The 14,977-nt window shown below is 47.9% G+C and overlaps 1 protein-coding gene across 1 annotated transcript in view; it reads left to right on the forward strand.

Moving 5' to 3' along the window:
• Positions 1 to 14,977, forward strand: part of LRRC6 (leucine rich repeat containing 6) — a 52,202-nt gene that overhangs the window by 12,280 nt on the left and 24,945 nt on the right. The window contains exons 5-6 of the mRNA XM_018563073.1: positions 1,536 to 1,750; positions 6,300 to 6,479. Coding sequence (XP_018418575.1) covers positions 1,536 to 1,750; positions 6,300 to 6,479 — 395 coding nt within the window. The remainder of the gene's footprint in view (positions 1 to 1,535; positions 1,751 to 6,299; positions 6,480 to 14,977) is intronic.

The following is a 14,977-nucleotide window of genomic DNA, read 5'->3' on the forward strand; positions in this document are numbered from 1 at the left end:
TAATAATAATAATAATAACAGTTTGCTCAGCACTTTACAATATAAGAAAGACATTACAGTCACAATACAATTCAAGACAAGATTGTTAGGTGCCTCTGAGAGCTTACAATCTAAAAGGTAAGGCTAAGGCCTCATTAACACTGCCGCGCATATACGCGCGTATATGTGCGTACATGTGCGTTGTCCCATATGCAGCATATGCCAATAAATGGCTCCATACGCATAGCTGTGTATGGAGCCGTATATAGCCGGAGCGTAAAAATGCGCAAAAACAGAATGGAACCGAGATGTGTCCGGGCAGCGTATTTCTGCGTATTTTACGCGCATACACATGTTTGAGTGCGTATACACACGTAAACGCGTACAGTATATTAACATTTCTATTACGAATGATGCATTCTGGGATTGCATATAGTTAGGGCTGCAGCTAACGATTATTTTCATAATCATAGTGCATGCAACGTATATGCGTGTATATACGCAATATACAATTTTGCTCTTGCGTTGTGTGTGAATGAGGCCTAAGGGATACAAAAAGTGGTAGCTGTGTGGGAATGAGTTGTTTGAGAGATAGTTCAATGGTTAGGTTGAGCGGGATAGCCTTGCCTGAAGAGATGAGTCTTCAGGGATCACCTAAAAGCAGACAGAGTAGGAGATAGCCAGATAGGTTGGGGTAGGGAGTTCCAGAGGATGGGAGAGACTCTAGAGAAGTCCTGGAGGCGAGCATGGGCGTTGTTGATGAGGAGGCATGGGGGCTTCAGGCTTGCAGCGCTGGAGCATGGAGGCTGGAACCAAAGGAGGAAGAGGCTTGCAGTGCTGGAGCATGGAGGCTGGAACCAAAGGAGGAAGAGGCTTGCAGTGCTGGAGCATGGAGGCTGGAACCAAAGGAGGGCGAGGCTTGCAGTGCTGGAACATGGAGGCTGGAACCAAAGGAGGAAGAGGCTTGCAGTGCTGGAGCATGGAGGCTGGAACCAAAGGAGGGCGAGGCTTGCAGTACTGGAGCATGGAGGCAGGAACCAGAGGAGGGCGAGGCTTGCAGTACTGGAGCATGGAGGATGGAACCAGAGGAGGGCGAGGCTTGCAGTGCTGGAGCATGGAGGATGGAACCAGAGGAGGGCGAGGCTTGCAGTACTGGAGCATGGAGGATGGAACCAGAGGAGGACGAGGCTTGCAGCGCTGGAGCGTGGAGTGGGTGTCTACTGCTTTGAGACTTTGTGCTTAGTTTCAACATTTTAAAAGATGTTTAATATTGTCTCTTTAATTGTCAGGATGAATGCAAACAGTAATTCCTCATAAAGATATCACTCCATGCACAGTATTTCTTGAATGTGCCATTGCATTGCCCGCACGGCATGATCTCACTGATCAGAGTGCAATGGGCATGCATTATTGATGCTGCATCTGCATGACTTTGGCACACATTGTCTCATTGCTTTCAGCTAAGCTTCTCGGGCTCCCGAGGTGCAATGATTTGTATTCATTCTCTCTGCTCTGGTGTTGGAGATAAAACCATAATATTGTTTTTCCTTTTGAAGTGGCTGGATGGGAAGGAGATCGAACGGTCAGAACGAATCCAGGCCTTGCAGGATTATGGCCAAGTGGAGCAGCAAATCAAAGAACAAGAGGAGGCTTACTTGTTGAAGAGGGCCAGAGAGAGAGAAGAGGCCCAGGAAAAATCCACGGGCAAGACACCGCCGGAGAGGAAGCCGGGATTCGATGGACGCTGGTACACCGACATCAACAACACCTTGTATGTGGAGCACTGAATGTCTCTTGATTGATTTGATAGAAAACAATATAATTGCCAAATAGAATCTTTTTTTTTGCCATAGGCGTGCGTGTAACGTGTTCAGCTTACAGCCCTTCACAAACGCACTCATCGAAATAACCTAAAAGAAAAAATTTGAATAACTTTATTGAAAAAATAACAACCTTTGTCTCCAAGAGCGCATAGCTATAGACACTGCATATATAGATATGACTAAACACATGTAAAAATGACCCCAAAGAACCCCATCCATCAGTCAAATATAAACTGAATTACCCAGCTAAGAGGGAAGAGACACTTTAAAAGAGAACTATGGGGTTCTCTTTAGGGTCACAGGGGGACATACACTATATTGCCAAAAGTATTGGGACGCCTGCCTTTACACCAGTGGTTCTCAACCTTCCTAGGGCCGGGACCCCTTTTATTAGTGCTCCAGTACGATCTCAATCTCCCCTTCCCTGGCAGCTTGCTGGAGATCAGGCCCACTGCTGCCGTGTGTGGGAGCAGCAGTCTATCTCCAGCAGTCAGACATCCTCCTGCACAGCCACAATGGGTATGTTGAAAGTACCAAGCGTTGCTCCTTCAGGGCCCGGGAATCCATGCATCTCACTAAGCTTGCTTCCACCCACTTTCCTTCTGCTGATCCCATCCACCTGCTTTCCTGTTCGTTGAATTGCTAAAGATTGACCGTCTTTAATCTTGCATTTCAAAGAAACAGTTCGCTTTTACTTACAGTTCTCAGCTTCAGCCTCTTCCAGGTCCTTGCAGTATTGCCTTAGGGCATGGGTGTCCAATCCAAACTTACAGAGGGCCATGTCGGGGGCTGTGAATAAAACCAGGGGTCAGACTTTAATATCAGTTAACTGCTTCCTGGATGTACCAGGCCGTTAGCCCACGGCGCACGCGAGCGGGAAAGACACAAAATTTAAAAACAGGCATCGATGCCCGTTAACATACATCACTTCCACATTCTCGTGTCACTCTCCAGCTTCAGATGCTGGAGAGAAGCTGATGAAGCAGATTCTTCAGGGGGGTCCTAGGTGACATTAGGTGTCTGGGAGACCGCTGATGTCTCCATAAAGAGGACATGTCACATCTTTTGCTATCACATAGGGTGGTTTCTTAGCCCCCTATCTGATAGCAATAAAGTTAATTGAAAAAAAAAATAGGAAAAAAGAATAAAGTTTCCAAAACAAAAATGTAAAGTTACACATAAAAAAGAATGCATGACGGAGTAAATGTCAGTCAAAGTACCGCAGCGCTGAATACTGAAAAATGGCCTGGACAGGAAGGGGATGTAACACCCCGGGTTTCAAGTGGTTAAAAAAAAAATGAACGCTGCTGCAGTACAAGGATCGATGTGTGTGAGGGCACTACAAGTGTCAGAAGTCCCTGTCCCTGGACAGGGACTGTTGACACTTGTAGTGGCCTCACCGACAGGACACCAGAACAATCATATAATGATGATATGACTGTCCTGGTGTCCTTTGTGTGAGGGCACTACAAGTGTCAAAAGTCCCTGTCCATCATATGACACTCCTGTGTGTGAAGGCACATTAAATGGACAGAGACTGCTGACACTTGTAGTGCCCTCACACAAAGTCAGTCCTAGCTGCACGCAGCGGGACTTACCAGGAGCTTCTAAAACCAGAGGCAGGGGCCGAGGAGGTGAGAAACTGAGAAACTTGCAACCCAGGAGGGAGGTGCGGCTGACAAGGAACATGAGGGCGAGAAAAAACCTGCAGCCGAGGAGGGAGGTGCCGAGTAGGAACGTGAAGGTGCAGGGTCCTCACATGGAGGTGCAGGGTCCTCAGAGGGCAGCCCAATACAAAAAAATGAACCCTGCTCGACATCTTGGTGATGGACGCCGGCAGAGAGAGGAGGGGACAGTCACCCGGCGCGATAAGGTATGCCGCCGGGTCCCCTCCTCTCTTCTGATACTGTCGGGCGTTCGGTCCATGACCAAGCGCACGACTTTTCAGAGGGGGGTGACACCAAAATGACGTGAGTCATTTTGGTGTCACCCATCCAATGGTGTCACCCGGGTGCGGGCCGCACCCCTCGCACCCCCCCTTGTGACGCCACTGGCACTAAGGCAAAGAGAATGACAAAAGAGGCAAAAACAAGATACATAGTTGCATAGTAATGGAGGTTGAATAAAGACACATGTCCATCAAGTTCAACCTATTGCGTGTATGTATGTGATTCTGCATGTGTATGTGTGTGTACCAGTCCCTCTGTGATCTAGTTTTTAGGAGTACCTATACCCCTGTTACAATATGTTACAATACGAGTATTTCATTAGAAAAAAAAAAAGTACAATGTGCGTTTGAAAACTAAATGTCATTCAGTTGGTTTAACATCTAGAAATGATTTCCACTGCAGAACAATTATTTAAAATAATTTTGGTGTATTTATCGTTTGTGTGTTTTGTATATTTTGTGCAATACTCGCCGCTGTCTGTACATTGCAGAGACTTCGTATTGCACTCTACGGAGCAAGGCTGACTCGCCCGTAATCCTTCTAACGGAAAATTTGTTTTGTGCTCCAGTTAATATTGGGTCACCTTAATCCCTTTGTCCCTACCACTCAATAAGTCATTCAGAGCTGGGATTGCGTTCTTTGATCACTGCGATGATGTGTAAATGACGCACAAAACTCTGCTGTAGTCATAGTATTTAATACAGTGAATAATGTTATTTTCTAAATAAAAGCTACTTAGTACATAGTGGAGGTATAAATAACCCATCTCTCCTTAGTTCAAGTCCCAGAATCCTCTGCTCACAGCTGCCAACATATTTTCCAGGCTACTATGTCCTGAAAGTGGCCCTGAATTTACAAAGTAAAGATTGTGCTATGTTATGGGGAACAAATGTTAATAGTGCCCCAGCAGTACCTTAAGAATGTAGCTTTATCTTCTGAAAAATAGCAGTGAACTTCCTGTTATGTGAGGGTGCCTAGGCACTCCTGTTCTGTAGCCTCATAGCTGTATATATCTGCCGTGTGAGATCTAAGGCACTGCTGCCTCTGACTGCTAGTCTCAGATTTTGGAGTGGGATTTGGTGATGTCACAATTGTGCTGCTCACTGTTCTCCTTGCTGGAGAGGAAGATGTACCCGCTAGTCTTAGGAGATATGATGATGTCTCTATTTTGCTGCTCACTGTTCTCCTTGCTGGAGAGGAAGCTGTACCCGCTAGTCTTAGGAGATATGATGATGTCTCTACTTTGCTGCTCACTGTTCTCCTTGCTGGAGAGGAAGATGTACCCGCTAGTCTTAGGAGATATGATGATGTCTCTACTTTGCTCCTCACTGTTCTCCTTGCTGGAGATGAAGCTGTACCCGCTAGTCTTAGGAGATATGATGATGTCTCTACTTTGCTGCTCACTGTTCTCCTTGCTGGAGAGGAAGCTGTACCCGCTAGTCTTAGGAGATATGATGATGTCTCTACTTTGCTGCTCACTGTTCTCCTTGCTGGAGAGGAAGATGTACCCGCTAGTCTTAGGAGATATGATGATGTCTCTACTTTGCTGCTCACTGTTCTCCTTGCTGGAGAGGAAGCTGTACCCGCTAGTCTTAGGAGATATGATGATGTCTCTACTTTGCTCCTCACTGTTCTCCTTGCTGGAGATGAAGCTGTACCCGCTAGTCTTAGGAGATATGATGATGTCTCTACTTTGCTGCCGAGCCATGTATTTGGGCGAGTAATCGTACTCACCCAAATGCTCCTATGCCTAGCCCAATACTTCCGGTATCAGGAAGCCGGGCAGCGCATCATTGCACGCTGCCCGGCTTCCTGATATTGGGGACGGCTTTCCTGCTAATCGAGAAGCCAGGTGGCGAGTCTTTACACGCCGCCTGGATTCCTGAATGGCATTTCCGGTACTCGGTATTCAGCATCAGCGTAGAAAAAAAAATATCGGTACTCGATACCAAAATACCGATATCGGTGCATCCCTAATTGTAAATAATAAAATAAAACAACTATAGCAGGAGTAGGCAACCTCAGCTCTTCAGCTGTTGTGGAATTGCAAATCCCACAATGCATTGAAAGACTCTGACAGACAGAGGCATGATGGGATTTGGAGTGCCTAGGTTGCCTAAACATGAACTAGAGGTTCTCTTTAAGGCCTTGTTCACACCAAATGCAGAGCAGATCCGGTCCGGTTTCTGCACACGCAGTGCAGTGGGTTGTGCCGCGTTTTTGATGCGTTCTGGGCCGTTTTTTTTTTTTGTTTAAGATGGGCTTTCAGTGCGTTCCAGGCACTTGCATGCGTTTTTGATGTGTTTGCATGCGTTCCAGAGCAGGTAAAATAGGGCTTGCTGCAGTTTTTTCACCTGATCTGGACCTGCTCTGGAACTGCACGCTGCGATGTGAACTAGAGCCCAAAATACCATTGGAATACATTGGACGCAGTTTTGATCCCGTCTGTAACTGCTCTGCTCTGCACCTGGTCCGCCCTCCATAACATACAGATTTATGACCTGTTTGAATTTGAGGACTACTGTAATATCATCCTTTTGTTTTCCAGACCAGATTGCGAGAACAAAGAAAACCGTCCTGAAATGGCCCCGGGGGATCCGGACGCAACAGCCGATGAAAGTGAGGAGGACAAAGCATTTTGGCAGGAGCCGACGCACTACACGCCAGAAAGTCGTTTAGAAATGCACAGATACCTTGAGGAAAAACGCAAATCTAAAGAAAGCCAGAGGTAAAGAATAGCGGAGAATCATCGCTTTGTTTAAATGAGCTTATCGCTTTGCAGTATGCAGAGCGCACACTGTTTGGGATTTGAGTGATTGCAAACTCTAGTTAAAAATGGGGGCACATAAATCACTGTAACACGGCTGGGGGGGGGTCAGGTGGAGAACCTGTTAGCCATATGGACATGCAAATTATTTATACAAATAAAGAAGACATATTCCTTAAAGAAGAACTCGGGGCAACATTTTGGTTATTAACCCTTGCAGTGGGGCTACCCCACACTACACGGGTTAACTGCTTGTTTTGGCCTAGGGATCCTCAGAGGCGGCTTGCTCTTAGACCGGTCTTTCCAACCTCTCTCCCCCTCTGCTGCAGCAGTCTAAGGTCTCTGAGTTATCATGTTCTATACACAGTGTATAGGACATGATGACGCTGAAGGGACAGAGGAGGAGACAGGCAGGAGGTAGCGCTGTCACACCTGGCCGGCATGGAGGATCAGATGAGTATAACTTAACCTTTGCAGTGCGGGGGTAGCCCCTCTGCAAGGGTTGGTCAACATTTTGCCCAAAGTTCTTTAAAAGTGAACTCCAAGAAAGCCACTAAATACACAGCTGACATATTTATGCCCATTTATATAGCTGCTTAAGGATTTTCAACTCTGTTCAGTAAAGACGGCCATACACTGATCTATTTTTCTCCTTCAACCCGCAGGCTGAACCAGAAAAATAGAGCCGATTCCTCCATCAACACTTAGGCTTGAGTCGATCGGGGAATCCAGCTGTCTGCACTGTATTTTGACAGCGTCCGCCAGCCGCTTCACCCCATTAGTCCTGCATTCCTTTGCTCGTGCGGTCAGACCGCTGCTGACACGTCCTCCTGCCCAGCCCTGCAGTTTGAGTGACAGCGGCTGGTATATATGGTGTTGGCAGAGGCTGCCAATCAATGAGTCTGCAGCCCTTCAGAGCATGGGATACAGCGATGATTAGTGGCCACATGACTGCTCGTAAACATTGGGGAAAACCTAGTTACTTTTTTGTTTTATTAAAAAGGTCTGCCCTGTCTTAGTATTTTACAATGTTGTAAAACTAGTAATAACTGTGATTGCTATTACAGTGATCATGTGATTGGGAGCTGGTCCTCCCACCTCTCCAGCATTAGTCCAAGACCAGGCGCTGTCTGTGGTTTCCATGCTGGGGTTTGCAAGTGGCCACGTTCCCAGAACAAAAACAAGTACACATATATGCACCACCGCGGAGGAAAGCCTACTACTGTGGCCCCACATATATGTGGGACCACGGTGGACAGGGGTTAATAGTTTTTACAAAGAAAGTATTCACATACTCTTTAATACTAGAAATGAGCAAGGTTGAGAGTTTTCTTTTTCCCAAAATTTTGGAAAGAAATTGGGGGCAGCCTGCAAGCGCCATCCAGCATCATATATCTCACTTCCTTACAGCCTGTCAGGGACCCAGGGGGTCGTTCCTCGTCAGGTTCGCAGACGCGGGCATCGGGCACAGGTAGCTCCTCCTCCTCCCCCTGGCAGGGCATCTAGCGCTGGTATGGCCAGTGCGCGTGCGCAAGTCGCGTAGTGCGCCTGCGCCATTCCAAGCCACAGGTGCTACTCAGGCTGAAAAGGACTTCAGCCTTCACCACTTGCCCTCAGCCTTGTGATTGGACTCTGACTGGGGAAGCTTCCTGATTGGTATGGCCAGTGCGCGTGCGCAAGTCGCGTAGTACGCCTGCGCCATTCCAAGCCACAGGTGCTACTCAGGCTGAAAAGGACTTCAGCCTTCACCACTTGCCCTCAGCCTTGTGATTGGACTCTGACTGGGGAAGCTTCCTGGTTGCCCTGGCAACCAGGGGGCGGTCCTGGGCTCCCTGTGTATTTAAAGCTGGTCAGAGCCTTGACTCATTGCTGAGTTATTCTACCTCATGGTGAACACCCAGCTCCCTCCTGTGAACCTGTTGTTTGATCTGACTTCCCGGCTACCGACCCTATTCCTTGACCCTTAGACTACGATTCCTGCTGCCCGCCACGACCCGGAACTGGACCTGACTATCCGATTGGATTATACTTTTGTACTGCACTTTTTGGACATTATTCGTCCCTGCCAAGGGGTTCCACACCTGGCCCATTATTCCAGCCCAGGGCGTCAAGAACCTGCCCCCTGCCGCCCACCACATCAAGACGCCCTGGATTCACAGGAGAATGATGTAGAAAGAGGCACCATGTGACAAAGTGGCGCCGCCCTCTACAGTCTTCAGGACCACCCACTGCCAGGGGGAAAAAAAGGGCCCATGACATCACATGACCAATACAAATTATGTAAAATAACTTTGCACTTCTTGTCGCATGTGCCTTTTATTTTATATTCTTTCTGCTTCACTCTGCTTTTGCTGATAGCGGCCATACATCATTTCTTTGACAAAGCTCAGAGTGAATCACTTTTTCCTCATTGTACGTGGACGGATCATGTCGCTGTACAGCATTTGTATTGTCTGGGAAATAGCTGCTGGGAAAACAAGATGCTCGGTGATTTATATCACTGCGGTGATTGGTGGTGCTTCTCTCATCGCTTGTATTCTATATCTCTGGCACTATTTTCATTCCCATCTCTCCTGGTTTTGATTTATTTTATGCTTGCAGATATTTTTTAGAAGGAAATGTAAAATATTTCCTTGGAATTTCTCAAACCATTGAACTTAGTCTGTTCCTTTTATGTGTACAGGTTGGGTTTGTATGGCATGGTATGTGACAGGCATGATATTTTAGATGATGATAAATGACCATATGCATAGGAAATTGCTCAAGTAAGTAAACAAATGTACCTATAGTTGTCACTAGAAAGGACGGTTTCCTCTGTAACCCTGTTTATGTATGCAAACCTGACTTGTGTTAGTGGGTAAACTTGGTGTTAGGCACCCTCCTGAATGGATAGAGTTAGGGGCTGGGTAAGTGTTAGGCACTCACCTGAATGGAAAAGGTCAAGTGCTGGGTTAGTGGTAGGTACCCTCCTTAATGGATACAGTCAGGGGCCAGGTTAGTGTTAGGCACTCTCCACAATGGTTACAGTCAAGGGCCAGGTTAGTGTTAGGCACTCTCCTCAATGGATGCAGTCAGGGGGTGTGTTAGTTTTAGGCACACCCCTGAATGGATATGACAGGGGTGGGCAACTCCGGCCCTCCAGCTGTTATGGAACTACATGTCCCATGAGGCTTTGCAAAATTGACAGTTACAGGCATGTCTCCCAGAAGCATGTTGGAATTTGTAGTTAACGTACAGCTGGAGGGCCAGAGTTGCCCACCCCTGGGATACAGTCAGGGAGCAGGTTGGTGATAGGCACTCTCCTGAATGGATATAGTCAAGGGCTGGGTTAGTGATAGGTACCCTCCTGAATGGTTAAAGTGAGGGGTCAAGTTAGCGTTAAGCACTCTCCAGAATGGATACAGTCAGGGGGCAGGTAAGTTTTAGGCACCCTCCTTAATGGATACAGTCAGAGGCTGGGAACAGTCAGGGAGCAGGTTGGTGATAGGCACTCTCCTGAATGGATATAGTCAAGGGCTGGGTTAGTGATAGGTACCCTCCTGAATGGTTAAAGTGAGGGGTCAAGTTAGCGTTAAGCACTCTCCAGAATGGATACAGTCAGGGGGCAGGTAAGTTTTAGGCACCCTCCTTAATGGATACAGTCAGAGGCTGGGTTAGTTTTAGGCACTCCCCGGAATGGATACAGTCAGAGGCTGGGTTAGTTTTAGGCACCCTCCTTAATGGATACAGTCAGAGGCTGGGTTAGTTTTAGGCACCCTCCTTAATGGATACAGTCAGAGGCTGGGTTAGTTTTAGGCAGTCTCTGGAATGGATACAGTCGGAGGCTGGGTTAATTTTAGGCACTCCCCGGAATGGATACAGTCAGAGGCTGGGTTAGTTTTAGGCACTGTCCTGAATGGATACAGTCAGAGGCTGGGTTAGTTTTAGGCACTGTCCGGAATGGATACAGTCAGAGGCTGGGCTAGTTTTAGGCACTCTCCTTAATGGATACAGTCAGAGGCTGGGCTAGTTTTAGGCACTCTCCAGAATGGATACAGTCAGAGGCTGGGTTAATTTTAGGCACTCCCCGGAATGGATACAGTCAGAGGCTGGGTTAGTTTTAGGCACTGTCCTGAATGGATACAGTCAGAGGCTGGGTTAGTTTTAGGCACTCTCCGGAATGGATACAGTCAGAGGCTGGGTTAGTTTTAGGCAGTCTCCGGAATGGATACAGTCAGAGGCTGGGTTAGTTTTAGGCACTCTCCGGAATGGATACAGTCAGAGGCTGGGTTAGTTTTAGGCAGTCTCCGGAATGGATACAGTCAGAGGCTGGGTTAGTTTTAGGCACTCTCCGGAATGGATACAGTCAGAGGCTGGGTTAGTTTTAGGCACTCTCCGGAATGGATACAGTCAGAGGCTGGGTTAGTTTTAGGCAGTCTCCGGAATGGATACAGTCAGAGGCTGGGTTTGTTTTAGGCACTCCCCGGAATGGATACAGTCAGATGCTGGGTTAGTTTTAGGCACTGTCCGGAATGGATACAGTCAGAGGCTGGGTTAGTTTTAGGCACTCTCCGGAATGGATACAGTCAGAGGCTGGGCTAGTTTTAGGCACTCTCCTTAATGGATACAGTCAGAGGCTGGGCTAGTTTTAGGCACTCTCCAGAATGGATACAGTCAGAGGCTGGGTTAATTTTAGGCACTCCCCGGAATGGATACAGTCAGAGGCTGGGTTAGTTTTAGGCAGTCCCCGGAATGGATACAGTCAGAGGCTGGGTTAGTTTTAGGCACTCTCCGGAATGGATACAGTCAGAGGCTGGGTTAGTTTTAGGCAGTCTCCGGAATGGATACAGTCAGAGGCTGAATTAGTTTTAGGCACTGTCCGGAATGGATACAGTCAGAGGCTGGGTTAGTTTTAGGCAGTCTCCGGAATGGATACAGTCAGAGGCTGGGTTAGTTTTAGGCACTCTCCGGAATGGATACAGTCAGAGGCTGGGTTAGTTTTAGGCACTCTCCGGAATGGATACAGTCAGAGGCTGGGTTAGTTTTAGGCAGTCTCCGGAATGGATACAGTCAGAGGCTGGGTTTGTTTTAGGCACTCTCCGGAATGGATACAGTCAGATGCTGGGTTAGTTTTAGGCACTGTCCGGAATGGATACAGTCAGAGGCTGGGTTAGTTTTAGGCACTGTCCGGAATGGATACAGTCAGAGGCTGGGCTAGTTTTAGGCACTCTCCTTAATGGATACAGTCAGAGGCTGGGCTAGTTTTAGGCACTCTCCAGAATGGATACAGTCAGAGGCTGGGTTAATTTTAGGCACTCCCCGGAATGGATACAGTCAGAGGCTGGGTTAGTTTTAGGCACTGTCCTGAATGGATACAGTCAGAGGCTGGGTTAGTTTTAGGCACTCTCCGGAATGGATACAGTCAGAGGCTGGGTTAGTTTTAGGCAGTCTCCGGAATGGATACAGTCAGAGGCTGGGTTAGTTTTAGGCACTCTCCGGAATGGATACAGTCAGAGGCTGGGTTAGTTTTAGGCAGTCTCCGGAATGGATACAGTCAGAGGCTGGGTTAGTTTTAGGCACTCTCCGGAATGGATACAGTCAGAGGCTGGGTTAGTTTTAGGCACTCTCCGGAATGGATACAGTCAGAGGCTGGGTTAGTTTTAGGCAGTCTCCGGAATGGATACAGTCAGAGGCTGGGTTTGTTTTAGGCACTCCCCGGAATGGATACAGTCAGATGCTGGGTTAGTTTTAGGCACTGTCCGGAATGGATACAGTCAGAGGCTGGGTTAGTTTTAGGCACTCTCCGGAATGGATACAGTCAGAGGCTGGGCTAGTTTTAGGCACTCTCCTTAATGGATACAGTCAGAGGCTGGGCTAGTTTTAGGCACTCTCCAGAATGGATACAGTCAGAGGCTGGGTTAATTTTAGGCACTCCCCGGAATGGATACAGTCAGAGGCTGGGTTAGTTTTAGGCAGTCCCCGGAATGGATACAGTCAGAGGCTGGGTTAGTTTTAGGCACTCTCCGGAATGGATACAGTCAGAGGCTGGGTTAGTTTTAGGCAGTCTCCGGAATGGATACAGTCAGAGGCTGAATTAGTTTTAGGCACTGTCCGGAATGGATACAGTCAGAGGCTGGGTTAGTTTTAGGCAGTCTCCGGAATGGATACAGTCAGAGGCTGGGTTAGTTTTAGGCACTCTCCGGAATGGATACAGTCAGAGGCTGGGTTAGTTTTAGGCACTCTCCGGAATGGATACAGTCAGAGGCTGGGTTAGTTTTAGGCAGTCTCCGGAATGGATACAGTCAGAGGCTGGGTTTGTTTTAGGCACTCTCCGGAATGGATACAGTCAGATGCTGGGTTAGTTTTAGGCACTGTCCGGAATGGATACAGTCAGAGGCTGGGTTAGTTTTAGGCACTCTCCGGAATGGATACAGTCAGAGGCTGGGCTAGTTTTAGGCACTCTCCTTAATGGATACAGTCAGAGGCTGGGCTAGTTTTAGGCACTCTCCTGAATGGATACAGTCAGAGGCTGGGCTAGTTTTAGGCACTCTCCAGAATGGATACAGTCAGAGGCTGGGTTAATTTTAGGCACTCCCCGGAATGGATACAGTCAGAGGCTGGGTTAGTTTTAGGCACTGTCCTGAATGGATACAGTCAGAGGCTGGGTTAGTTTTAGGCACTCTCCGGAATGGATACAGTCAGAGGCTGGGTTAGTTTTAGGCAGTCTCCGGAATGGATACAGTCAGAGGCTGGGTTAGTTTTAGGCACTCTCCGGAATGGATACAGTCAGAGGCTGGGTTAGTTTTAGGCAGTCTCCGGAATGGATACAGTCAGAGGCTGGGTTAGTTTTAGGCACTCTCCGGAATGGATACAGTCAGAGGCTGGGTTAGTTTTAGGCACTCTCCGGAATGGATACAGTCAGAGGCTGGGTTAGTTTTAGGCAGTCTCCGGAATGGATACAGTCAGAGGCTGGGTTAGTTTTAGGCACTCTCCGGAATGGATACAGTCAGAGGCTGGGTTAGTTTTAGGCACTCTCCGGAATGGATACAGTCAGAGGCTGGGTTAGTTTTAGGCAGTCTCCGGAATGGATACAGTCAGAGGCTGGGTTAGTTTTAGGCACTCTCCGGAATGGATACAGTCAGAGGCTGGGTTAGTTTTAGGCACTCTCCGGAATGGATACAGTCAGAGGCTGGGTTAGTTTTAGGCAGTCTCCGGAATGGATACAGTCAGAGGCTGGGTTAGTTTTAGGCACTCTCCGGAATGGATACAGTCAGAGGCTGGGTTAGTTTTAGGCACTCCCCGGAATGGATACAGTCAGAGGCTGGGTTAGTTTTAGGCACTGTCCGGAATGGATACAGTCAGAGGCTGGGTTAGTTTTAGGCACTGTCCTGAATGGATACAGTCAGAGGCTGGGTTAGTTTTAGGCACTCTCCGGAATGGATACAGTCAGAGGCTGGGTTAGTTTTAGGCAGTCTCCGGAATGGATACAGTCAGAGGCTGGGTTTGTTTTAGGCACTCTCCGGAATGGATACAGTCAGAGGCTGGGTTAGTTTTAGGCACTCTCCGGAATGGATACAGTCAGAGGCTGGGTTAGTTTTAGGCAGTCTCCGGAATGGATACAGTCAGAGGCTGGGTTTGTTTTAGGCACTCTCCGGAATGGATACAGTCAGATGCTGGGTTAGTTTTAGGCACTGTCCGGAATGGATACAGTCAGAGGCTGGGTTAGTTTTAGGCACTGTCCGGAATGGATACAGTCAGAGGCTGGGCTAGTTTTAGGCACTCTCCTTAATGGATACAGTCAGAGGCTGGGCTAGTTTTAGGCACTCTCCAGAATGGATACAGTCAGAGGCTGGGTTAATTTTAGGCACTACCCGGAATTGATACAGTCAGAGGCTGGGTTAGTTTTAGGCACTGTCCTGAATGGATACAGTCGGAGGCTGGGCTAGTTTTAGGCACTGTCCTTAATGGATACAGTCAGAGGCTGGGTTAGTTTTAGGCACTCCCCGGAATTGATACAGTCAGAGGCTGGGTTAGTTTTAGGCACTGTCCGGAATGGATACAGTCGGAGGCTGGGCTAGTTTTAGGCACTGTCCTTAATGGATACAGTCAGAGGCTGGGTTAGTTTTAGGCACTGTCCGGAATTGATACAGTCAGGAGGCAGGTAAGTTTTAGGCACTCTCCGGAATGGATAAAGTCAGAGGCTGGGCTAGTTTTAGGCACTCTCCGGAATGGATAATGGCTTAGTGTTAGGCAGCCTCCTTACTGGTTACAGTCAAGGGCTGGGTTAGTGTTAGTCTATATACAAAATGTGGTGCTCCTTGTGGAGACGGAGTATCTTTCCAAGAGTGGTCACATGAGAAAAGAAGAGGAGAAAAACAGGAGAACCCTTATAGTGTAGTTGGTGCGAACAAAAATCAATCAAAGGTGTATTCCTTGTATTAGAAAGAAACCTGGAAGGTGCGTTTGTGGAGAATACATCT

Source organism: Nanorana parkeri, unplaced genomic scaffold (genome assembly GCF_000935625.1).
Source record: "Nanorana parkeri isolate BGI_ZX_2015 unplaced genomic scaffold, ASM93562v1 scaffold629, whole genome shotgun sequence".
NCBI lineage: Eukaryota > Metazoa > Chordata > Amphibia > Anura > Dicroglossidae > Nanorana > Nanorana parkeri.